The 25,544-nt window shown below is 41.7% G+C and overlaps 2 protein-coding genes across 8 annotated transcripts in view; one reads left to right on the plus strand and one right to left on the minus strand.

Moving 5' to 3' along the window:
• The window catches only part of DSE (dermatan sulfate epimerase), a 103,211-nt gene extending 80,650 nt beyond the window's left edge, over window positions 1–22,561 (minus strand). The window contains exon 1 of one of the 4 annotated variants that reach the window (XM_053222349.1): window positions 22,412–22,561. In XM_053222349.1, coding sequence (XP_053078324.1) covers window positions 22,412–22,535 — 124 coding nt within the window. In that variant the 5' untranslated portion in view covers window positions 22,536–22,561. Of the gene's footprint in view, window positions 1–21,178; window positions 21,320–22,076; window positions 22,190–22,411 lie in introns of those variants that run through there. The other 3 variants (XM_015082827.3, XM_027057054.2, XM_027057053.2) reach the window with 3 other exon arrangements.
• On the plus strand, window positions 20,504–24,795 carry LOC113598708 (uncharacterized). Of its 4 annotated transcripts, none has more exons than XM_053222351.1 (3): window positions 20,504–21,396; window positions 22,581–22,658; window positions 23,237–24,795. In XM_053222351.1, exons 1-3 carry the CDS (start codon window positions 21,129–21,131, stop codon window positions 23,332–23,334), a joined length of 444 nt encoding a protein of 147 aa, XP_053078326.1. In that variant the 5' UTR covers window positions 20,504–21,128; the 3' UTR covers window positions 23,335–24,795. The 4 variants fall into 4 exon arrangements, 2 of the variants coding, with proteins under 2 accessions (XP_053078326.1, XP_053078327.1); XM_053222352.1 differs by having other exon boundaries at window positions 23,437–24,795; XR_008298383.1 differs by lacking the exon at window positions 20,504–21,396 and adding an exon at window positions 21,413–22,035 and having other exon boundaries at window positions 23,237–24,790.
• Window positions 24,796–25,544: the final 749 nt, after the last annotated feature.

A 25,544-nucleotide genomic window follows, 5' to 3' on the forward strand; every position in this document is an offset into this window, starting at 1 on the left:
TGAATATAACCCTTGAGATTTTTAAGTACTGGGCAGGGGTTTGGCCCTCAAAGAAAAGAATAATGATTAAATAAATGATTATCTGAGTTTGACTGCCTCCCAAGGTCTGTAATTCTTGGGTGTATAAAAGGTGACTGCTTCTTACTGTATTCTTTCAAAAGGGCCAGTATATAACAGGGACTAGAAAAGAAAATCTCTGGCTGGGGAGTGTTTCCTAGTAACAAATTTATATGACTGAAGGGATGCGTGAGTACTTGGGAGACATCTGTTGCCACTGCTTGAGTTGATAAGACCCTAACCTCAAGGGTCTGCTGTTGGCTCAGGCAATGTCATCAGTATTCCAGCTGATCATCCTGGGATGTGCTATCTGATGATAATAAAACTAAAACCCTTCTCTCCCAGGATATCAGTGCATTAATTCATAAGAAATACAACCATCAGTCAGATTGGGAGATATTTTCTGACTTCATCAGAAATGTACACAAGGAATAAAATTATTAGATAATTGCTGGGGGAGAGGCCCTGGGATTGGGGTAACTCAACCAGTCAAGAGCATAATTTGCTTGAAAGGAGGCTGTGTTGTCAGCATATATCACAGATGCCCTTGGGATATCATTAAGAACAAACATTTTTTAATTGAATCATTTAGGAAAGAAGAGCAAAATATACCTGTCCCACAGCTCCTGCCACCAAGCCCATCAAGCTCAGCTCAAGAGCACTGGCTACAGTTTGCCCAAGCCAATGGATGGGCCCAGCAGTCAGTTATGTGATTAGGACAAATACCTCCCACAGTAGAACTGGATGTGCCCATATCCATGAAGGGCTAAAGCAGTCCTGCTGACCAAACAGAACACTCTTCCTTGGAAAATGTATAGACACTGTAGAAGTCAGCAATTCTTTCTCGTGTGTTCTTCCACTGAAAACCAAGTTCCCTCATTTTTAGGCCTCTAATTGGGTTTTAGGCAACTCTGATGCCCTGAGAGCACTAACGTATTGTAACAGAGCCGCACATTTCCTTCTCTGATCTATTTTGGGATTTAACTCTCAGAGAAACCTATTTCCAAGTATTTGAGAAACAACTTGCTGTGGTCTCACACACACTACTCCACTGTTTCCACGGATTTTTTAACTAATGGAATGTACATATTTTTAAGGTTCTCCTTACTTGTCTATTTCAATTTTTATTAAATGTATAATTTGGATAATTTTTTGAAAAATAATTTTACCTCAATATCAAAATAAAACCTTATATGTCCTTCATAAATTTCTGTAGTGAAATAAATCTAACATTATTCTTACATACATCAAATCCTAAGAAAACATATGGTTTTGGTACTATACAATCATTCCCTAAAATTATACTCCCTGATGTGTAAAGCCTATAGACTCAGCCAAAAAAGAAAAATTTAAAAACCAAGGGCTCTTAATCAAATTGAAAGTTCCTTTTACTGAGGGCTTATTGTTTTCCTTATTTAGGATGAAATGAAATATATCTCCCCAAAAAGTCATTTCTAAACAAAAATCCACGATATGAAATTACAGCATATGGAACCCCTAAGAATTTACACGCACTACTGAGGGAGTAATTACAACCCTGAACCCACACAGCAAAACCACACCATGTATAATCATGGCACACATCACCTTCATGCTCAACACTGGAGGAACTTGAAGTTAGGTTTGTAAGTTAAGTGCAGCTCTGTGCAGTCCAACACTGTCCCCAGGAAAGTGTGTGTGAAGATAACACATTTCCTCACAGTATAATCTGGACCTCACTTCTTTCTTAGGCCAACAATGACTATAACTTTCTTCTGTGAGAATGGTTAACCGAAATTATGTTTAAAATGAAGGCTCCAGATCCCATTCACCAGAGGGCTACTTGAGTAAGTAATTTAGTGGTTCTCAAACTGAAGGCATCATTTAGCAGTAGAGTTCTGTCTGCCTGGTGCACCTTACTACGAAACTAAGAACCATTAAGATCCAGCTTTCGGGGCACCTGGCTGGCTCAGCTGGTAGAGTACGTGACTCTCGATCTCAGAGTTGTGAGTTCAAGCCCCATGATGGGCATAGAGCTTACTTTAAAAAACAAATAAATGAAGGTATTACCTAAATAAATAAGCGAATAAGTCAGATCCAGCTTTTGAGAGCATGGCTGTCTTACAGAAAATAGAAAGAAAGTAAAATCTGTACTTTCACGGAGGCAAAGTGAAAGCAGGGTAGAGGTGTGGTGGAGGATCTACAAATCACTTGGGAGAACACTGAAGTAGCTAATTTTGCTTACAAAGAGGAAATGAAATGGTTATACTTTTTTAAAAGTTGTACTTATTTAAGTAACCTCTGCATCCATTGTGGGGCTCAAACTCATGACCCTGAGACCAAGAGTTGCATGCTCCTCTGACTGAGCCAGCCAGGAGTCCCGAAACGGTTCTACTTTCTAAGCTATAAATCAGTTGTAGTTTATCTAGCAGTCTAACAACTGGACATCTTCTAATTGGTACCTCTTCATTACAATTTTGATTTTCTTTAAAAAAATTTTTTTTCATGTTCATTTAATTTTGAGAGAGAGAGAGAGAGAGACAGTGTGCGAGCAGGAGAGGGGCAGAGAGAGAGGGAGACACAGAATCCGAAGCAGGCTCCAGGCTCTGAGCTGTCAGCACAGAGCCTGACGCAGGGCTTGAACTCATGAACCATGAGATCATGACCTGAGCCGAAGTTGGACACTTAACCAACTGAGCTACCCAGGCACCCCTTGATTGATTTTAATGATGGTATTGGAATACCATATCCTATAGTATTTTCAGAACTTTTTACTCTGATACTATTTTCAGAATAATATAATGCTGAGTATAATTAACTGTATTTCTTTTTGGTATTCCAAAACTTTTAAGAAGTAGTAACTTATGAACATGAAGTTTTCCAATGCACTTTTTTCCACAACTGGAATATCCATGTAGGGGCTAAGAATTACTTATAAACATTAATTAATTAACTCAGTTATGTACTGAGCAGCTATTAAATCAAAGAACCATGCTAGGCATGGGGTAAAAACTAAACAAGACGGGTGCCCAGGTGGCTCAGTTGGTTGAGTCACTGACTCTTGATTTGGGTTGGGGTCACGATTCCCGCATTGTGGGATCAATCCCCACACCAGGCTCTGCACTAAGTGTGGAGTCTGCTTAACATTCTCTCTCTTTCAGGGCACCTACGTGGCTCAGTCGGTTAAGCTGTGAGTTCAAGCCCAGCATCAGGCTCACTGTTGTCAGTGCAGACCCCACTTCAGATCCTCTGTCCCCCTCTCTCACTGTCCCTCCCCTGCTTGTGCTCTCTCTCTCTCTCAAAAATAAATAAACATTAAACAAAGATTCTCTCTCCCTCCTCTGCCCCTCTCCCCGCTGCTCACATACTCTCTCTTTCTAAAAAAACAAAAAACAAACCAAAAAAATGTAAACAAGAAAAACTATGCTCTTCAATTAATAACTATAGGATAAAAATCTAAGAAAATGATGTTTCTGAGTTGTGTTTTTTTAACTGCAGAGCTTATATTACTCTGACAATAAAGATGAATAGAATTCTCCCTTAGTCCAAGATAATTTATTTAACTGATTATTGACTATACCTGGTCCAAAAAGAAAATTAAAAATATTTTTTTTTCCAAAATTTTTCTCAACAGTAAGTAACCAAAGCTTTCCTGGAAGGGTATGCAAAACCACCTATGGCCTTCCCAGCAATAGCTTTAACCATGAAAACACTCTTTTCTGGCATCACTAGCTAAAAATATAAAGCATAGAAAGGAAGATAAAGATACCGAAGCCCATGGCTGAATGCAACTGCATATAGCTTCAAATAACAATTGAACTAAACCATAAATACTCATGAAAACTAAAATACAATTTTTCTTTTTGCCATAGATTGATGAAGACAGACTGGTGAGGTGGCTAAGAGGGGTATCAGAGTGGCCTTGGTTTACTGCTCTGTGACTCTGGACAAGTCAACTATAACTATCTAAAAACCTAGTCCCTTATTTCAAATGAAGATGAAAATAGTATTTGTGTCATATAACAGTTGGGGGATTAAATAACACCTATAAAGCATTTACCACTTTCTGGTAAGAGTTCCCCCAAAATACTTGTCCATCACCATTCACCTCAGAACATGGTTAGTGGCTGAGCACCTGGGTGGCTCAGTCATTAAGCATTTGACTGGCTCAGATCATGATTTCACAGTTCGTGAGTTCAAGTCCCACATCGGGTGTGCTCGAGCCCTGCTTAGGGTGAGCTTGAGCCCCGTTTCAGGTGAGCCCCACTACTCTCTCTTTCCTCCTCCCTCTCTCTTTCTGCCCTCCTGGTATATTCTCTTTCTCTCTCTCTCTCTCAATCTGGCTTTCACTCACTTGCACCTTCTCTCTCTCTCTCAAAAAAAAAAAAAAAAAAAAGGAAAGAACATGATTGGTGGCTGTGGGCACAAGTTGGAACCAGACTTCCAAGGTCTGAATCAATCCCAGCACCACCACAGCCCTAGCTATGCCCCTGTTTTCTCTTCTGTAAACTGGATAATACCTTCCTCATAGGGTTTCTGTGATCTTTAAGTAGCTGATTTACTTAAAACATTAAAAGGGTGTCTAGGATTTAGGAGGTGTTCTGTAAGTGCTAGCAGCCATCATCTTCTTATCGATGAGACTGCCAAGGTCAGTCCAACTGAGAGCAAGGGGGCCATGACAGCAGGAGGAAACACTCACAGAACTAACACACGAAGAATGTTATTTTTAAAATAGGTACAATGCATTGTGTGTTCAGAATCTTGCAGAGTCATCAGGAGCCTAAAAATATCAAAATATTTTGACAAATATAAAGTATGTGAAGCCAAGAGGTTTCTCTTTCCTGCTCAACTGCACATTTATAATTTTTAGGCGACATATTCCAAGTAACTGAACACATCTCAGAAGAAAAGAAATCTTCAAATCTAACACAATTTCTTCATCAACCAATATTTATATAGAGATAAAGCTTACAGATATACCATAATGACGCATGTGTTTACAGTCAGAAAAACATCCTAAACCTAGAAACCCCAGTCTTGATGAAATTTAAAAGATGAAAAGAATCACTTCTAAACCTAAATACAACTTCAAAAATCTGATGTTTGATTGAAATACATTTTCTACTTCCCCTAAATGGCAATATGCATTAACTTTCAGTTGAAATGTAATTCCTTGAATTTGTGGATAAAACTACCTGTAATTCTGTGACCAACGCTCCCCTTTGATTTTTAGGTATGTGACTTCCTTTCTTACCATTTGTGATGGTTAATTTTATATGTCAACTTGACTGGCCATTTCTGGATCGTCCGTGATGGGGTTTCCACAAAACTTAGCATTTGAGTAGACCAAGTAAACGAGACTGTTCTCTTTGATGTGGGTGAGCCTCAGTCAATCCACTGAGGGTCTGAACCGAACAAAAAGGTAGAGGAAGGGAGAATTCATTCTCATTCGTGTGCACACTCGCTCTCCTGCTCTCTTGTCTGCCCGCCTGCCTGAGCTGGGCCATCAGCCTTCTCCTGTCCCTGGACTGGGGTTACACAACCAGCCTTCCTCGGCTCCAGCTTGCAGACAGCAGTTCATGGAACTTCTCCAGAGTTGAATGAACCAATTCCTCTGCCTCGACATTAACTTCAGGGCTACGTTCTTCCTTTCCACCTCTTCCCTGATTTTAGTCAATACCACATGTACTTGCAGGTTCATTCTTCTAGTAAACTTCTGTATCTGCAAACTTCATGGAATGAGTCATGATGTCAATTATAGATTCTCAGGCTAAGTACCACAAAACACATTTAACCTCTCACGTGCAATCTACTTAGTTTCACTCATTTATGAATTTAGCTAAGACTGTATATTTTGGGTATGTCCTTATATCATTCTCCTCCAAGATCAGGTCCTAGAGGTTTACCCTCTAATGATAATGACTCTAAGAAATACTAATACCATGTTCAAAGCCCTACCACACTATGCAGGAATGGGTTAACTCAATAGGCCTACTGCTCAAACCCTACAACATTTCTAAGAAAGGCCTGTCTTCAGGATTGGCCCTTGTCTGGCTCATAGGAGATGGGCTCTGAGCCTTTGTAATATTTTGCCTGATAAAAAGCCTTTGTATACCTGAGGCCTCAGGCCATCTAGTACCCAGCATGACCAGATGGTTTGTACTAACAATGTGACTTATGACAAACTCCTATCTTTGCTCTGAGGGGCTAGAGTCTGAAGAGCCGAAGTCAGCCAAGCAGGTGCTGCACGTCTACATGACTGGACCCCAAGCTGGGGTGAGCTTCCCTGGCTGGCAACACTTCGCACCTGCTGTCCCATACTGTTGCCAGAGTACAACTCCACTGAGAGAGGACACCTGGAAGCCTGTGCCTGGTGTCTCCTGGACTGTGCCCCATGTACCATGTCCCTTTGCTGATTTTAATCTGTATCTTTGGCTTTGTTAAACTATATTCATGATTAAAACAGCTTCTTGTGAGTACTTTCTAGTGGATCACTGGGCCCAGTGGTGGTCAATGGGATGCCCCCACCCAACCTTCTTTTTAGTCCAATCATCTAAATTCCCATTAGAATCATGAAAGTCTTGCCACACACTTTGCCCCATTAGAAAATGTGGTGATACTCTTCACCAAATCTTCTTTTTCACTCAACTTTTGCTGATTTTTTCTCCCCAGGAAAATGATTCTGTCTCTGTCCAAGGATGTTGCCGTTGAAGCACAGGACACAGCAGAATATACAGTGTTGTACTTACAGACCGCCTGAAAGCTTTAGGTAGTATCTAAAAAAAGAAATACACAGGGGCGCCTGGGTGGCTCAGTCAGCTGAACATTGGACTTCGGTTCAGGTCATGATCTTGTGGTTCGTGAGTTCGAACCCCGCATCAGGCTCTGTGCTGATAGCTCAGAGCCTGGAGCCCGCTTTGGATTCTATGTCTCCCACTCTCTCAGCCCCTACCCTGTTCACACTGTCTGTCTCTCTCTCTCCAAAATAAATATTTAAAAATATTTAAAAAATAAAAAACGAAATACACAGAAGTTAGGCAAAAAGCTTAAAAGAATTTCATGGGAAAGTAATTTGCTGGCATCAAACCCATAATTCCAGCATAATCAAAATTAAAATTTCATTTACTGGATACGTATATACATTCATGAGTATGTCTACTGAGTATATACTGCAGAGTGATGTTTTTCTCGCTATATTTAAAGTTCTTTTTCATTCCTTACTTATATTCAAGCACTCTTCCATGTTTCCAATCTTCAAATACTCACCAATGACAAAATTTAATTTTTTCTTTTTACTGCCTTTCACATTCTTAACCATTTTTATATGTACTTTTTTTGATTCTCATTTTTGTCTCACAGATCATAGTTCTTTGGCACCAAAATCCCTGAGTACTTTCCAAATATCTTCTCATGAATCATAATCAAAACTCAGAATACCACAGACTTCGTCTGTGAAACAATGATACATACATGTAATTAACCCAAAGATGCAGGCACTGTCTTCTCAGGACTTGCCCATCTCAGTTATTGGCAACCAATCCTGCCAGCAATTCAGGCCCAAACTCCTGCTCCTCCCCTTACCTACTCTGTCTCTATGTTTAAACCATCAGCCAATTTTGTTGACTCCATCCTCAAAATATACCTAGAATCCAGACACTTTCGCCACTGCCATAATGCCTAAGCCACACCATGTCTTGCCTGAATCACTGCAAAAGCTTCCAAACTAGTCTGCCTGACTTCACCCTTACCTCCCAATGGCCATTCTCAACACAGGAGCCGGAGCCATCCTTGTTCGATCACAATTCAGATTATGTCACTGCTCCATTTAAAACCCTCCAACGGCTTCCCCATCATTCAGAGTAAGAACCAAAGTGCTTACAATCGCTCTCAAGATACAACATGGCCTGGCCCCGTTGCTTCTCTGCCTTCACAACCTATAGCTCTTTCTCTCTTTCCCCATTCTAGCCATGTGGCATCCTTGCTCTTCTGGTACACATGGGACACGCTCCCTCCTCAGCATCTGTGTGCTTGTTCTTTCTGCTTAGAACGTTACCCCAGACATCTACATGGCTTGCTCTCTCACCTCCTTTAAGTTTTTGTTCAATGTCACCTTCTCAGTGAGGTTGGCTGTGTTCATTTTACTTAAGTCAATCATCACCATCCCCTAACTCCCTTCCGGGTTTTATTTTTTCTTTATAGCACTAATAATCTTCTAATCTACTATATAATTTACTTATTTCTTTTGTGTGCCTAGCTCCATCCTCTAGAATTAAGCTCCAGGGGATCACTTTGCTTCCTGCTATATCCCTAACACCTAGAAGAGTGTCCAGCTCTTAAGAAACATGCTAAGATCATTTACTGAATAGATTAACTAATGTGTCAAGATGTAAACCTTTAATAACTGAGGGATAATTATGTATATAATCATAGAACTATACAAACATAACTACATATAGAGAAGTGATAAAATTCTTTGTGTACCAAGACAAACCCTTTGGAGGTAAAATGTACTACAACCTTGACCCTTTCAAGGTTATGCAGGGCAATGATTACGGTTTACTGACAGCTGGCACCATAGCCGCTGCCTTCTCAACCCTCCCTTGAGCACAAAGCTCGCACTATAAGTGAGAGGTACTGCTGTGCCCCTAAGTCTTGCCACGTCCTTGTTAAGGTGCCTGGCCCACCTCAGATCTCACTCCTCACCCAGAGTATCTCATTTGGTTTCCCAACAGTCCATGGATGGTTTGCATGGGTTTTTCTCAGAGCCTTTTTCTAAACGCCACCTCAAAACTTTCAGCCCATTTTACATGAGGTTAGACATTCCACCACTTTTCCCATCCACTCCTGCCCAGACCGGGCAGGCCTCTCCTTCCACTGGCTAGTTGTCTTGGTGCTAAGACTTTCACTGAGGTTGTTCTGTTTTGAAATTTAGAGTGATTCCTTTCATGTCCCTCCTTTTAACTATATTCCCAAAGATTATTATTATTATTATTTAATGGTTTGGTCTAAGGGCTTTATTAGTGCTGCTATCTACAAATAAAAAAAAATTTCCTGTACTGCTGACATTTCTTTTAAAATGGAGAATTTAAAAGAATAAAGATGCTTTCTAATGAATTATTATTTCTTGTACACCTATACCACTCCTGTTATTTTGTGCTAAATATCTTATTATGGTGAGTTTCTATAGATATATAAAGTGTTACTGCTAGGAAACAATCTTTAAGGAAAAGAAAAGCTTTACTAAACTGCTGGAGACTCTGATAACTGGGCAGAAAAGAATAAGCACTGGCCACAGATCCACAGGCCAAAAAAAAAAAGTGTCCTGCCAGAAACACCCCAAGTCAGAGCCTATAATATGGCCAGATATTTAACGTTTGTGTCTGTATGTCCAAGGTCATGCATGCTTAACTGGATATCTTGGTGAATATCCAGTTGACTTGACTGTCTACATTTCATACTATCTTTAGCATCTGGGAATCTGGCCCCATTCTCTACATCTCCTAATCTACGCATATGCCTCTCATATCTGCCCTACCCATTTCACCCAATCTCTGCTCACAGCCAGGTCCCACCTAGCTGTTTCTTTTGGTCAAATCTGATGGCACTCTCTTCGTTGAGCTGGATGCTGGAGAAAACTCCTTTTGTACTAATCTCATTTTGTAAACTTTCTTCTCAGGTCTAGTCCTAAATGAATGTGGAGGCTAGATGACCACTTGTCAGGCAATTCCTGAGTTAAATGAGGCAGGGGAGGGGGACCAGGTGTTCATTCTACCTCAATCCCAACTATAAACCTGAGGCATCAACTTCTATCTTACCTCTGCATACCTACCCACTCACTCATCTCCAATCGACTCTTTAGTAAAATCCTTGCTGTTGATACTGTGGATTTTTGCCTCTTTCCAAAAGTATTCACTTTTTCCTTTATCACCTATACTTTGGGACAGTGATATATCTTTCAAATTTATAGGGAAGACTGAAATTATCCAGTGCAAGTATAATGTCCCTAAACTTATCTCTAATCCCCAAATGGAAAGAAGTCACAGAGACTGCCATGCTGAGAAGAAGAAAGAAATGCAAAAGATCCTTTCAGAAGACAGGGACATATTGATATCCCAAGGCTCTTTGTGGCATGTCCATCACTGTGACTATCCAGGGAATGGTGCAGGTCTAAGGCAAAGAGGAGACAGAAGAGCCAATGAAAGCCTGTTGTTTCTCATATAGACCTACAGATTCCTCCCCTTTCCCACAATCCTTTTGGCATACCATGGTCACCGTATGGTAGACTCAAAAGATCTGACTTGGAATCTGTTATGAGTTGAACCATGTCTTCTAAAAGTTCACTAAGTAAAAGTCCTAATCCCCAGTACCTCAGAATGTGACCTTATTTGGAAACAGCGTTGTTGCAGATACAATTAAGATAAGGTCATACTGGAGTAGAATGGGCTCCTAATGCAATATGACTGGTATTTTTAAAAAATAGGAAATTTGGAGACAGAGACACACAGGGAGAATGCCACATGACGATGAAGGTAGAGATAGGAGTGAAGTATTGCCAAGTCTAGGAACACCAAAGATTGACAGGAACCACCAGAAGCTAGCAGAAAGCCGTGGAATAGAGAGTCTCTTCCATGGCCTTCGCAGGAACCAAACTGATCAACACCTGGATTCTGGACTTCTAGCCTCTAGAATTGTGAGACGATAAATTTCTGTTGTGAAAGCCACTCAGAAGCACTTTGTTACAGCAGCTCTACCAAACTAACATACAGTCCTAGCTCCACAATTCTCTCGTTTCTAAAGTAGAGGTCGTATTTCTTATATCTGAACCAGAGGCTGCTATAAACAATAAATATATATAGTGCTTACCAAATGCCAGGAACCATGTTAAGTATTTCACATGGATTAACTCATTTAATCTCACCACAGCCCATAATGTAGATACTAATATCATCCTCTTTTTACAGATGAGGAAACTGAGGCATAGGTGGTTGAGTACGTTACCCAAGGTCACATAGAAAGCGAAGGAGCTGAGAGAGAAACCCACAGTCTGACCATACTACCTACAAAACAAGTATCTTTGTAAACTACAAAATTCCTTATAAATTAAAGAATCACCATTATACCACTTTCCTACTCAAGAGCCTCTATTCCAACAACAAAACAAACAAATTTCTCATGCAAGAGCTTCCATAACCTAACACTTACCTACCTTCATTTTATCACTCATTTCTTCCCTATACAAATTCTCTCTTCACACTTACCTGCTCTTCCTTGAGTACAACTCACATTTTGTTCTTTATTCCCACTATCACTCTCTTTCGTGGGGCTCCCCCTCTGTGCTGCTCCACACCCGACCTCTTTTCTTTTTCTTTTTTTTTTTTATTAAATTTTTTTTTTCAACGTTTATTTATTTTTGGGACAGAGAGAGAAAGAGCATGAACGGGGGAGGGGCAGAGAGAGAGGGAGACACAGAATTGGAAACAGGCTCCAGGCTCTGAGCCATCAGCCCAGAGCCCGACGCGGGGCTCGAACTCACAGACCGCGAGATCGTGACCTGGCTGAAGTCGGACGCTTAACCGACTGCGCCACCCAGGCGCCCCCTCTTTTCTTTTTCAAAGAACACAAGGTTCTTGATGAAGCCTTCCCTGGCAACTCCATCCATAAGTGGTCTCCCCTGTGGCCTCATACCTGCATTGTTCAATATTCTTTGAGAAATCAGAAATAATGCCAGCCAAGAAGATGCTTACACCATCTTAGAAGATGGCAAAAGAAATAAAATTTTTACACACACCACTAAAATAAAAAGGAGGATGTATGCAAGAGAATGACAAACTACAACTGAGATTTAGAGAAGTTAACGCATCTGGCTAGGGTGGAGAAAGAAGGATGTACTGAGAAGGGGGTACCTGAATTGGACCCTTTAGTGTCAATAAAAATGTCTGTAGCTTTATATGTGTTTACTAATGTATGCATTTAGTACTAATTGGTCTTTTCCTATAGTGTCATGTACCACTGACTACATGCAACACGACCTTCAAGAAGTACTTGTGGAAAACAATGAAAGAGTAGATGCAGAATGAAGAAAGGAAAGAGAATGTTATGGGAGAAGTGAATTCCCACGCTTCTCCCATGTTCTCCCCAACCTTCTCCTTTCTCAGCCTCTCCCTTTCTCTGCTGACTCCTCTTCCAGTGCTTTGGTTCAGCTGCCCTGTTTGTGATGCTTTCTCCCTTCCCCTTTTTGGCATAAAGTCCCCTGAGGCCCAATTCATTCTCCGCTCCTAGATGGGTATTCTCTGCCCGTGTAATCCTACAGCTCTCTCCTTCCTGCAATTCTACTGCATGCATTCGGCCCTTTCAGCACTTAGTTGTTCTCATAAAGTTTCATACTTGATTATCCTTCTCCAACCAGATTTTATAGTTCCCCAAGGCTGGAAACCCATGTCATATTTATTTTGTATGTTTCCCCTCTTTGCCTCCACACAGACGTCCCTTCAAACACAGAAGTACCTGGCAAATACTTGCTGAATGACTAAACCCTTTCAGTATTTCTATCGCTAAAGTATAATGTTCTTTCATCTAACTCTCCAGGTTCAAAAGTACACTGGAAGAAGTTATATATCAAAGCATTCATTCCCAAGTAACACAGACTTATCTCTTCTAAAACTTGCAATCACTGAACCAAACTTCGGTGGCTTCACCAACAAGAAAAAAAAAAGTGTAGGCACACAAAGAAGGATCTGTTATATAACGACCCTGATGCTGCCAGCTCAATTCAGCTTCTTTAGGCACAGGATTTATCATTTTATGGCAATTTAGTAGTATAAATACTATACACATTGCTTCCCCAAGAAAGAGATACTGAGTGGACCAACTTAACCTGAAACTTGGAAGATGAAATCCAACAAGTAGAAGTGAAATTGAATTTGTAAAGTTCCCACGTTCCTACAGCAGATACTCAAAATACTATTAGTTAATTTGAATCTTATATGGAATAATTCTATACAAGTCACAGTAAGTCTAAAAATGTTAACGGTGAAAATCCTAGAACTCAAACATAGCACATGGTTATTCACATGTGATGAATCCAATCTGAACAATGCTGATTTTCTCAGAGGAAACAGAGGTGCTTAAAATTTCACACCAGTATTTAAAAACATTTTTTAATGTTTATTTATTTTTGAGAGAGAGAGACAGACAGACAGAGTGCCAGCGGGGGAGGGGCAGAGAGAGAGACAGACAGACAGAGTGCCAGCGGGGGAGGGGCAGAGAGAGAGGGGAGACAGAGATTCTGAAGCAGGCTCCAGGCTCTGAGCTGTCAGCACAGAACCGAACACGGGGCTCAAACTCAACCAACGTGAGATCATGACCTGAGGCGAAGTAGGACACTTAACTGACTAAGCCACCCAGGCACCCCTAAATTTCACACTAATGTTTAAGAAAGGACAAATTGGGAGTATTGCATAAGAGCAACAGATTGGTTCTTATTTTGCTCTCTGCTTCTACTGGGTTTCTCAGTAGAATCAATAGGCTCTAACTTGTGGAAGACTTAAAAGTAAAGATAAAGGAGGGAGAGAAGAAATTAACCTTACCACCAAAGGGGCCAGCAAAAAGACACTTGTACCTAAGATAACTCTGCAGGTTTTTCAGTGCTTCCAAGAATCAGAGTTGTCTTTGAAAAGGGTCATGGTGAAAACATTTCAAAACTGCTTTAAAACCATGGGCTGTAAAAGTAAGTTGAAACACTTAATTCCAATTGCCTAAGACACTGACTTTGCTGGGCTTCACTTCTTGCCCAGTGACCCAATAATGGCTGAGAGTGCTTTTTCCAACACCTAATGTCACATCCAAATGAACCTGCTTTTAAGATAATTACATCTTAAGGACTAATTTTAATATTGAGAAAAAACAGAACCACCGGCCTGACACCACAGAATCAATTCTCTTGGAGATTCTACCTTCCTAAAGAAAAACGAAGTTCACATTTTGTTTTTATAAATACCATTATTATTTTTAACCATAAATACTGTAATAAGAAGTCTGGTAAATGAGAAAAGTTTCCAGACTCTTTCTGACATAGGCAACCTCTGTATTTTGACCAAATAACTGATGAATGCCCCATATGTTCCTGTGGCCACTACTGACAGTCTAGTTAGACTATAAAAAATGGAGCAGAAAAACAGAAAAGACATTACTGAAAAGCCCAAATGGAATACTAGAGTCTAATGCCAAAATCTTTTAAGGTTTTCTAGATTAAAAAAGAAGTGTGGGGAAAACCGACGTGTTTGGGGGAGAACAGATTAAGCAGAGAGAAGAGGAATTTTCAGATATTATAATGTGTACCTGAATAAAGGCTGCGGGACTCTTACACATGATCAACATTTAGCCAGTGAGCAAATACTTTGTTCTAATAAACAAAAATGCTAAGTAGAAACTATGAAGGCAACTTGTGTTTCAAACACAAAAACTGACCATTTCTTCTATATTCCTATACTTAAATCCTTTTTAATTCCTATGATTTTCATATCCAGATGAGCCAAACTCATAAATTTAGAACCTGAGAAGACAAAAGCTAATATCCCTCCAGGACAGCCTCACTTAAATCTTTCTAAACACAGAAAAACTCAAAGGCCTCCTTCAGAAAGCCATTCTAAAGGTTAAAACATTCAGAAAAACTTCCCTGTATTTAGCATAAATCCCTCTTGATGCTTGCTGTAAGTCGATTTCCTCTATTTTTTCTTCAGGGAAGATGGAAAACAGCTGTTCAACATTCCCTTTCAGGCTACTTTTTCCTTCCGGCCAGGCCCATCCCCCCCAGGGAGAAGTGTAAACACTGCAGGTGATTCCAAAATGCAGCTGGCCCCCAGGCTGCATGGTTGGTGAGCCTGGCCCCTTTTGTACCTCCTGGAATGATATCATTAAACAGCAAAGGCCCCAAGAAAAGTTCTTCACCAGAATTTGTGGAATTCTAGAAATCCATTACTTACAGTCTATTCTCAGTAGACTCTAACAACAAAAGTGCTGTTCAAGAAGAAAGAATTACAGTCAGAACTGTGAAGAAGGTAAGCAGTATTGTCCCGCAGCCAGGCTGTCTTCACTGCTGCTCTACCCGGTGTGTCAGGGTGTTGAGTGTACCTTGGCATGGGACACTTTTAAAGTACTTGGTGATTTTTATCATGCAATTCTTGAGTTTCTTGTCACTGACGCAACTTTCTGGATGCAAGCTAACTTTAGCAATGCAATAACCCTTTCCATACTTCAATCTAAGGGAGTATCCTAATTTTTTAAAATTTAATTTAAGGAAGCTCCACATCCAACGTGGGGCTTGAACTCACAGCCCTCGGATCAAAAGTCACACTCTCTACCGACTGAGCCAGCCAGGCGCCTCAGGGAGTATCCTAAATCAAAGTGTCAATCTGTAGTCTGTTACTTTTGTAAATGAGTAATTCCTGCTAGATTCACAACATAATCTGGAGATTACTATGTTTTACACTAAAATTTATATAACCAACTTAATGTTTTTACCTCCCACTTCATGAATTGCTAACAAATACCCCCATTTTTCTTGCAATAGCCATTAGACTCCCAACAGTAAAGCCAGTATATGGCCTGTGTACTTCATCAATAAAAATATTATAGACCCACAAGCTTGGTAAGCCCATTTCCTTTACAAATTCCTTTTAAGAGTTATGAAATGCTGATTCAACTTTGTTGTGGTATAACATCTGCATGCATTAAGTGCCTTTTGCTTAGTAGCTAAGTTTGTTACACATGAGAAAAATGCAGAAGCATTGATTTAATCAACAAATACAAATTTACAACGCTAAGCCATCTGCGTATGCAATGAATATTTCAAATAGAAAGATTTCAATGACAGCAATTTAACTGATTGCGGACCTATTCAATTTCTATTAAAAGAGCAATGTGTACCATTTTAAACACACACAGGGAATCCTACTAGGTTTATCTTGCTACTTTTTTCACATTAACTGGGGGAAAGAGAGGCACTATTAATTCCTTAAATAATATGAAAAAAATTTGTTGGGGTTGGGGGGCACCTGGGTGGCTCAGTCTGATGTCTGCTCAGGTCATGATCCCACAGTTCATGGGTTTGAGCTCCACATCAGGCTCTCTGCTGTCAGCACGGAGCCTGCTTCAGATCCTCTGTCCCCTCCGACGCTCTCTGCCCCTCCCCTACTGGTTCTCTCTCTCTTTCTTTGTTTCAAAAGAAATAATAAACTTAAAAAAAAATTTTTTTTGGCATGCAGACATATACATTCAGTTGCAAACTCTCTCTGACCCTGTCTAGTAGGAAGCAGATGGACACAAATAACCTACAGTGGATACGTCGTATATATGTTAATTAACTGTATATATGCCTTCTATTTTTTAAAAACAGGACCATACTTACCTGATGGTTATAACCATTCCCAAATATAAAATGTCAAACAAACTACACTTATTATCAGTATGTTTATAGTTCTACCTATTACTGAAGAGGCAAATCTGTTCTTTCAGGAATTGTTTACTAACATTTGATGACACCAAGTTCATGCTTACAGAATCTCTCAAAGGAGTTGAAACAACTAGAAGGAAATCCAGTGGTAATCTTAACACACATTAAAACTCACAGTGTTATTCTGAATTAAGAACTGAACAAACTATTTTATTCAAGAAATAAACAGATGGCTTCAATTCTCTTTTCTTCTCTTGCCAAATTAAAATCATTCCCTTTTCTCCTTTGTGATCTCCACCAGGCTCTGCGAACACTCTGCCTCCTGCAGGTTTATACTCTTCTGGGCGTCTGAAAGAGGATCTGGATTCCACACCCTCAACAGGCTGGAGCTTGCCTTGAGAGGCAGGAGCAAGCCACGCCATAGGTAAAGCACCCAAAGACTTGAAGTCAGCTAATGAGGACTGAGCGGTGAGCCTAGGGCTCTGCAGGAATTCGAGAATTAGAAGAGAATTCCATTCCCACAATGGAATCCTTACAAAGCCCAGAGTGGAAGTGGAGGGAGCTGTAGGAAGGGGGTCTGTAAAAAGCCAGCGTACAGAAGTCTGGAAAGCACATAAGCATTTGACAGGAGCTGACAGTCCCTGGACAGTAGTGAGTAGTAAAGGAGATAATAAACTAGATCTGTAGGAAAACGAAATGTAAGAGTCTTTAATAACATGCACTTGGAGTCATAAAGGAGCAAAGTAGAATTAAATGTGTAACATAGTTTCCTCTCATGTTTAAGGTAGACCACTAATTACTTGTAAAATGATTGACAAGTCTCTTACCCTCACAGTACTTTCATTTCCACACCCCTAAAATGAGGATAAGACACCTGCTCTATATCACTCTCCATTTCCACTATGCTAAAATATGAAAATATAAGATTTGAAAAAAATTTTAAAGTACTAAGCAATTTAAAAAAAATTTTTTTTAATGTTTTATTTATTTTTGAGACAGAGAGAGACAGAACGTGAGCAGGGGAGGGGCAGAGAGAGAGGGAGACACAGAATCTGAAACAGGCTCCAGGCTCTGAGCCGTCAGCATACAGCCGGACGCGGGGCTCGAACTCACGGACCGCGAGATCATGACCTGAGCCGAAGTTGGACCCTTAACCGACTGAACCACCCAGGCGCCCCCTAAGCGATTTTTAAATGCAAGTATTAGTATAGCCATATGATCTATCAGGGACTTTTCCGTTCCTTCAATTGTCTACACACATATGAATTTGTAAGCAAGAACTTATTAATCCTAATGGCCCCTCTTGACCTAACACATTCCACTAGTTTGAATCTTTTCTGTAACACTTCTCCACTGTGAGTTAACCAAACCAATCTTCTATACGAGACTAGAAGTTCTTAAACAGTAAATTTAGATGGGCCAGAATATGGGACTGAGTTTATTCGGTAACAGATTTTCTTCAAAGAACAATTACTTCAATTAAAGATATTATCCACTTAATGCAGAGTTTAATTTTTAAAAGGGAATTTCCTCTTAGAATTGGGCATTAGAATTGGCAAGACTTTTTGAAATTCATCCATTTCCAATTATTGCTGTCACCAAATGGACGCATGGATCAGTGCCTCAGGAATCTGGGATTTTTAATCTCTATTTCCTATTCTGCCACTACTAACTCACCAAATGAATTGCATGGGGAAATAATTTCTCTTTATGGTACTCTGGGCTTATACACTTGCCTAATTGCTATGTTGGGCACTGATTCTAGGTTTAGAGAATTTTATTGTGTCATCCAAACATCTGCTGGTAATTTGGTGACCCCCAGTTAGGGGAAGATAATGTCATTCCAAGATGAGAAAACCCTAAGGCTCAGTAACAAGAACTGTTCTGTCCTCTGTTTGCACACACTCCTTCAGAAGGCTGATGACCATCGAACCTCATCACGTGCCCTACCCAATCCTTCAGAATAGTAAAGGTCCAGCCCCTTTCAGTAAATGAAATATCAATATCCACCATGATGATGTTCTTCACCTCCTCAAAGACCTGCCACAAACACATCCCAGGACAATAACAGTATTTCTCGTTTCACTGGGGAGGAAGGGTTGAAAAAGAGTAAGAATACCAATTATATTTTAGACTCAAACATGCTAATGGTTAAGTAATACTTCATATATGCTGCAATGATGAAATGCTAGTCTTTTACTAGTTCTTTACCCCCTTTGAAAACATTGATTACTGATATACTGAAATGCAAATTTAAATATTTTATCCTTTATTCCTTTCCAATCATTGCTGTAATTGTAATACTGAATGGGAATAATGTAATATCATTCACACAACACAGTGTGATCCAAAGCAATACAAATAAATACCAAAATAATCCACTAAAGAGTACATTAAGATATATATAAATATTTTATTATGTAATTGCAGAATGCATTTTCACCTATGATACAAAACACTTTTTCAGAAATTAAATAATCTTTAAAAAAAAAAAGCACAGCAGGGGAGGGTGCCTCGGTGGCTCAGTTAGCTAAGTGTCCCACTCTTGATTTTGGCTCAGGTCATGATCCCAGGGTCATGGGATCAAGACCCACATCAGGCTCAGTGCTGAATGTGGTGCCTGCTTGGGATTCTTCCTCTCCTTCACTCAAGGGCAAGCATACACACACACTCTCTCTCTCTCTCTCATTCTCTAATTAAAATAAATAACAGACAAACAAAAACAAGTACTGGAGGAGGAAGGACATCTGTAAAGTTAAGAACTTCATGGATGACCACCATGTCCCCTCCAGGCAGCACTGCAAAATACTGAGTAGCCAGACCACAAATCTCATTGAAAACCTGTATTTGCTAATCTGTGGACTAATTTTATAAGTCACTATAATGGTCCTGACCTCATGTGGCCAACCCAGCTGACTTCTCACCAGGTGTCTTCCCACACTAGGCCCCTAACCTCAGAGAGAGGAACATTGAACAGCTTTCACCCAGCAGAACCAGCAAAATCCTAATAATCCTCAGGGTGGCAAAGGCCTATACTGTTTGTTGCAAATTTCCCTTTTTGTCCAAATTCTTTTTTTTTTTTTTTTGGAGAACTCCCTTTTATTTGGTGACCGTACTATCAACACTTATTAATCTGAATGTAAAAATGTACTTTGCAGGCCACTGTTTTTATTTAATTAACCAAAAATTGATGAAACTGATACTGACATGATATGCCCATCAATGGACAATGACACTTCCCAAGCTCAAACTCTCAGGTGCTTTTTATTTATGTTTTCTCCCTTTCCACGTTGGAAGCTTCAAGAGAATTAGGACAGTTTCTTATACATCTCTGTATATCCCCTCAATTACCAGCAGTGTCTTGCACTTTTTGCTGTACTCACACAAAGGGGTCACTAGATGCTGGAGGCATTAAATTTCATCTTTTCTCCATTTATACTAAAACACATCTAACCTACACACTTCATAAAAGGACTTGTGCCTGTATGGTGAACTTGAAAGAAAAAAGTTAACACATGACAGACAAATGGTCAGATAATCCTGTATTTTATTCTTTCATGAGCATTACATTTTTGTGATCCCATTTTGGGAGTACTGTCTGAACATTCTACCAAATACTGCACATATAGCATTTCAGAGGTTATCACTTACTAAGACATAAAACAAAAAACAAAAAACAAAAAACAAAAACAAAAAAAAACTGAAGGGACTCCCGAAAAATTAAATTCTGTCAAAATTCTAAGTGAGAACGTCCATTCTCAAATTTAATGTATCATTAACTAAGCCATGACTAACAACAACAACAAATTTAAGAACTTCATTACACGGAGATCCCTAGAAATTAAAAGTGTCACTTCCTGACCTAAGGAATTCCAGGTAAACTAGGCTCACCTCCTGCTTTTAAGCAGTGGATTTGGTTTCAACCTTTAATGCCAGCCAGCCAGCCTAAGCGGAGGCTGCTGCCTCAAATGAGCGATGAAAACGAGAAAGTTCTCGGGTCACAAACTTAGCTCGGATTCCAGCCGCGACAGATCTCGAGCCCATGTGGCATTGCTTACAGAGCTTCCCAGCCTGTGAGTCAGGCGTCCCACCACCACCACCACCACCACCAGGAGCTGCCTGCGAGTGAGGTTTACCCACAATTTCTCCCGGTTCGGGGGAGCCAAGCGGCGCTGGAATCCAGCATCTGGGGGGGGGGGGCGCTCGGGACAGGCTCCCCCGGCTTCCGCAGCCGCACAGAGAGGCTACCCGCGCCGGGGTCCGCACACACGACAATCACCAACCCCTCCCCAACTAGCAGGGCACGCAGGGAAAGCAGGGCGCGAGGCTGTGCCACCCAGCCGGCCGAAGAAGCGGGAGCCCCGTGGGCTGGCCGGGAAATCACGGCGCCGAGGCACCGAAAGCGATCTCGGGGTCCTCACCGTGCGCCGACTCTGCGCTGGGCGCTCAAGGGCTGGGAAGGGGCTAGGAGCTGCCCGGACGCGGGAAGCCCACGGCGCCGGCTCCACGCCTCGCGCGCCCTCCAGCAGCCCAGCCTAGCAGGGCCCGGGCGCGCAGCCCGCGCCACTCCGCGCGGGGCAGGGGACGTGGCTTTCCGCCTCCCGCCGGCACCCTACGACCCGCCCGAGACCCCGGAAGAAAGATGAGCCGCGCGGGGCCCAGAACTGCGACCGCCGCCGCCCCTCCGCTTACCGCTCCCCGCCGCGGCTTCGTCCTCCCGGGCGTTGCCTCCCCAGCCTCGGCCCCGGCTCCGCGGCCCCCTCACTCCACGGCGCCCGGGCCCCCCCCCCCCCGGCGCCCTCTGAGCCGAGCCCTCAGCGCGCCCGCCGCGCCTCGGGTGCCGGTGGGCGCCGCGCCACGGGATGCGCAGCTTCAGCCTCGGGCGGCGCTACTGCGAGCCGAGCGGGCGGGTGGGTGAGGGGTGTGGGCGAAGGAGGAGGAGGAGGGCGGGACGCGGCGGGCGCTGAGGCTCGGCTAGAGGGAGGAAACCGCAACGTCACCAGAACCCGGGGAGGCGAGATGGGGAGGGGGAAACGGGGACCCCCTTCCCCGCCGGACCCCGACCTCCGGCCCGCCCTCCTTCTTCTCCGCTCCTCCTCTCCTGGGACTCGCGGCTCGGCGCTGAGTTCGGCCTTCCCCTCCACTGGGGCCCCAACTCCAGGCACCCCTGCCTTGCCGGGCCTCTTTGGCTCCAACTTGCTCTCGTTTCTAAGTGACCCACACGTTTCGGGTTCGACTCTGGAATCGCCCCGAACAGAAAGATACTTTTGGAGGCCCAGAGGGGAGGAGCTGATGCTTCCGTCCAGCCCGGGGAAGGAAATCGAGGAAAACGCGGAGAACCTTGCTACCCGGGCTGTTGCCCACTCCCCTCCCCTTCTCCACAACAGTTACTCCTCCTTTCCTCCAGCATTTGGTTTTACTCTCAGAGAGTAAGGGAGGAAATCACCTACTTAGACGCAGTTCTCCCCTTTAACTGCACTAACGATCTTAAGATCACTAAAGCCGAAAGCACTGAACCCCGCAAACTGAACGGATTTTAATCATCAAAGGTAAAGGGGTCGGGGACAGAGCAGTTGTATGCAGTTTTTACCTCATCGCCCAGGCCCGCGTGGCGGGGAGAGGGAGGGAGTAGGAAGGAGAGGACAGAGATCTCTTATCCAACACTTTTTCAGGTGGAGGATTTATAACCTTAGTAGTAGTCGTCGTCGTCGTCGTCACAATCCCCCTTGGAGAAGTTTCCACCCTTTTCTTAAAGCAGCCACTGAGCGCAGCCTGGTCTAACCTGGCTCCAGGGAGGTGTTCTAAATGACCTAAGGCCTAACTTGCTTCCCTCCCTATTAGCGTGTAATCAAACCTACCAGAGCCAGGCTGTACAAAAGTGACAGATGTTTACCCATTCATTCATTAGAATTGGAGATGTTTTACCTGAGAGCAGTGTCTTTTCTTCGTTCACTTCCAAGTGCTTTGTTTGAGCTCTAAAGGGCCACCTCCATTTCCCCGGTCCTCGCAGGTTCTCAAGACCTTCAGAGAAGTTTCCACCAGGCCACATTAGGGAAAAAAAGTGGATGTCTCCTCTTATGCTTCTCTTTTTCAGAAAATGCATATGAAGAGAGATTACTTACCAACAGGTCAAGAGGAAGTGGTTTCATTAAATTTTTAAATGTTCACACAGGTAAACCACTGTTTTGCATAAACTTCCAAAAGGTTTAAAAGTGACCTGTGGGGCTGAGGAGAAAGGACTTTCTAATTTAGATCTGGCTGTAATCTGGTTTAAATGCTTATCTTGCAGTTTCCTACCAGAGGCCTTAGAAAACTGACTGCAGAGCTTCAGTTTCCTCATCTGTAATGTAGAGATACAATCCCTCCATTGAACCGTTATACCGAGGATACAATAAAAATAGCTAATATTTGAGAGTTACGACATGCCAGACGCTGTGCTAAGGGATTTAAATGTATTAATTCAATTATTAGGATTAATTGTGAAAGTGCCTAGCTGTAAAAGGTAATCCAGAAGTTAATTTCCACTGATCTTCTCAAACTTGGGAGACACTTTAGAAAAAGCATCTGGTTTGATTTATTTAATTTCTCAACAAAGTAGTCATCTAGTTCAGTGTGTTTCCAACCTAGATCATTAAATTAGCAGAGGGGCTTTGATAAAAATACTTTTTTAATGAGGGCTCCATACCAAACCAATAAATCAGAATCTCTAGGGGTAGTATCTAAGCATAAGCATTTAAAATCTCTTCCCAGGTAATCATAATGTGCAACCAGGATTTAGAACTCTTCAAAAGTGTCAGTACCCGTTGTCATTTGCTCCCCTCTTCACCCCCAGTTTTGCCTTCAATTGATTGGAATCTGTTTCTGGATTACATCTACTCTTGCAAAGCCTGCCCCCCACCCCCCACCCCATACAACAGGCCTCGAAGATCTGCCATTCTGGTGTTTTCCAGGAAGCATCTGGCACATCAGTTCCACAGAAGAGTGCTTCAGTGTGCCTGGGTACCTACCAACTCCATCAGCTCTTCCTCATCCTTTCTGAAAAGCTCTTGGAAGGCAGTTTCTTTTGTCATCGTCCCTCTCAAAATGTGACCCCAACAATAAATTCAAGGTTTCATCCCAAATAACACAGAGTAAAAAAATGGTTAATGGCTTTGTTCTAATTACGGTATTTCCTCAAGTAAATCCTGTGGGCTCTTATGGCAGCAGTATTACCCTCATGACTCCTATATTACAATCCACTAAAATTCTGAAGCAGTCGTCTTTTTCACAACTGCCCAGAAACACACCTTCCTGACCTATACTCATTATTGCTGGTGTTCATCACTTAACATGTGATTGATTCCATTAAGTTCGATTGTGCTAAGTTAGGCCTCTTCTTCTAGCTTGTTGACATGTTGAATATCACTGATGTAATTGAGTAATTCTACCTTCCAATTTTGTCTTCTGCACATTCGGTCTGTGTGCCGTGTCATCATTCAAGTCCTCATTCCCAGGCACTTTCCACTGCCAACTGACACTGAATCAGCACGCTGTTGATGAATATTCTCATCAATGGAGAATCCATGTGTTACTTAATTATATTTTCTTTTGTCGTCCCAGAGCAGCAGCTAATGTGCATGTGTGCGTGGTGTCTTTGTGGAAATTAGTAAAAGTTACCCACCCTTACCCAGGCCAACAGATTAGGAAAAAGCAATTTCTACCACCCAGATACAGCTGAAACAACAGATGTGTTTTGTCTATTAGATGTCCTTGCTCTACTGGTGTAGCAATATTGTCAAAAAAAGGAAACAACTACTTAGTGAATTCTTGTTAACTTCTGGATTTCTTCCTTTTCTAAGTGCCCAGATACCATTTAAGAATTGGTTTGTTAATTTTGTTCAAGATCTGTAAAAAGCCCCTTGTCTTGGCTTCAGGAATCTCGCGGCTTCTTTTTTGAAAATTGGAACTCTACTTCTCCATCTCTGGTCCTTTACTGTTCATCTCTCTCTGTGCTGATTTGAGATGAAAGTGATTATTTACAAACTCTTGGCTGAGATGTAATTTTTGGAGACGAGAAGTTAAGCTTTATAGAACTAGGTTATTTCCTCACAGATTCTTCACCTAAGTTTTCAAACTTTTACAATGTTCATTTCACTCTTTCGGTTAGAGGATTATTTTTTTCATGATAAAGAAGAAAAAAGGAATGAGTTCTGTTTGTCATCTATCTCGAGTAGGTGCATTCCTTCTATGTTCTTTTTGTCTGAACAAAACAAAAAATATATATAAACAAAATAAACTATATATATTTTTCTCCTTAGTTTATTTTTGGCTCTAGCCTAATGGACCCCAATTTTATGGGGCTGTTAAAAGTACATGGTTTATGTTCTCTTGTTTAATTCATTAAACTGAAATTTGCCCTTTAGGTTTTACTAACCAGCCAGCTGGTCCGTGACTGTACAATTGCCTCAGTCCTTGAAATGCTTCTTTTTTTCCTCCCTGAGGCCAAATTAATCTATTTGTAAAACCGCCTTATCCTACACCTAAAAGATTCATCCTTGAGTCACTGAAAAGGTATGATCATTTTGGTTTGCTCCAGCCTGACTGCACTTGAGGTGTACTTAGTAATAGTCTTCAGTTTCCCATTTCTGAGCATTCAGTCCTGGCCAAGACACCCACCAGATGTTTTCTCCAACCCCCCATACTCAGGCCCGCAGTCTCCCTGACTTGTCCAGTGCCGACCTGCCCCCTCTCCATTACCTAGACTGTTCTCTTGCTACTGCTTCACCTCTAGATGACTCAAGCTTCCTGAACTTAGTTTCCATCAGTAAAACAAAACATTTACCTATGTTATTAATCATAACTGAGTGGCACCTTCTCCATCCTCAGTCACAATTGAAGGCTTTTATATATAATTCTTCTACAGGTACATATCTCCTGGCTTCACAATCTTCTAATAGATCAAGTATGCCAGCCACTTCCATATGTATCTCATTTTATCCTCACAGGCATTGATGTCAGCATTACTATGCCCATTTAAGTGGAAACAGGCTCAGAAAGTGGAAGTGAATTTCCCAAGCTA

The sequence above is a fragment of the Acinonyx jubatus genome, chromosome B2, assembly GCF_027475565.1.
Source record: "Acinonyx jubatus isolate Ajub_Pintada_27869175 chromosome B2, VMU_Ajub_asm_v1.0, whole genome shotgun sequence".
NCBI classification, from domain to species: Eukaryota; Metazoa; Chordata; class Mammalia; order Carnivora; family Felidae; genus Acinonyx; species Acinonyx jubatus.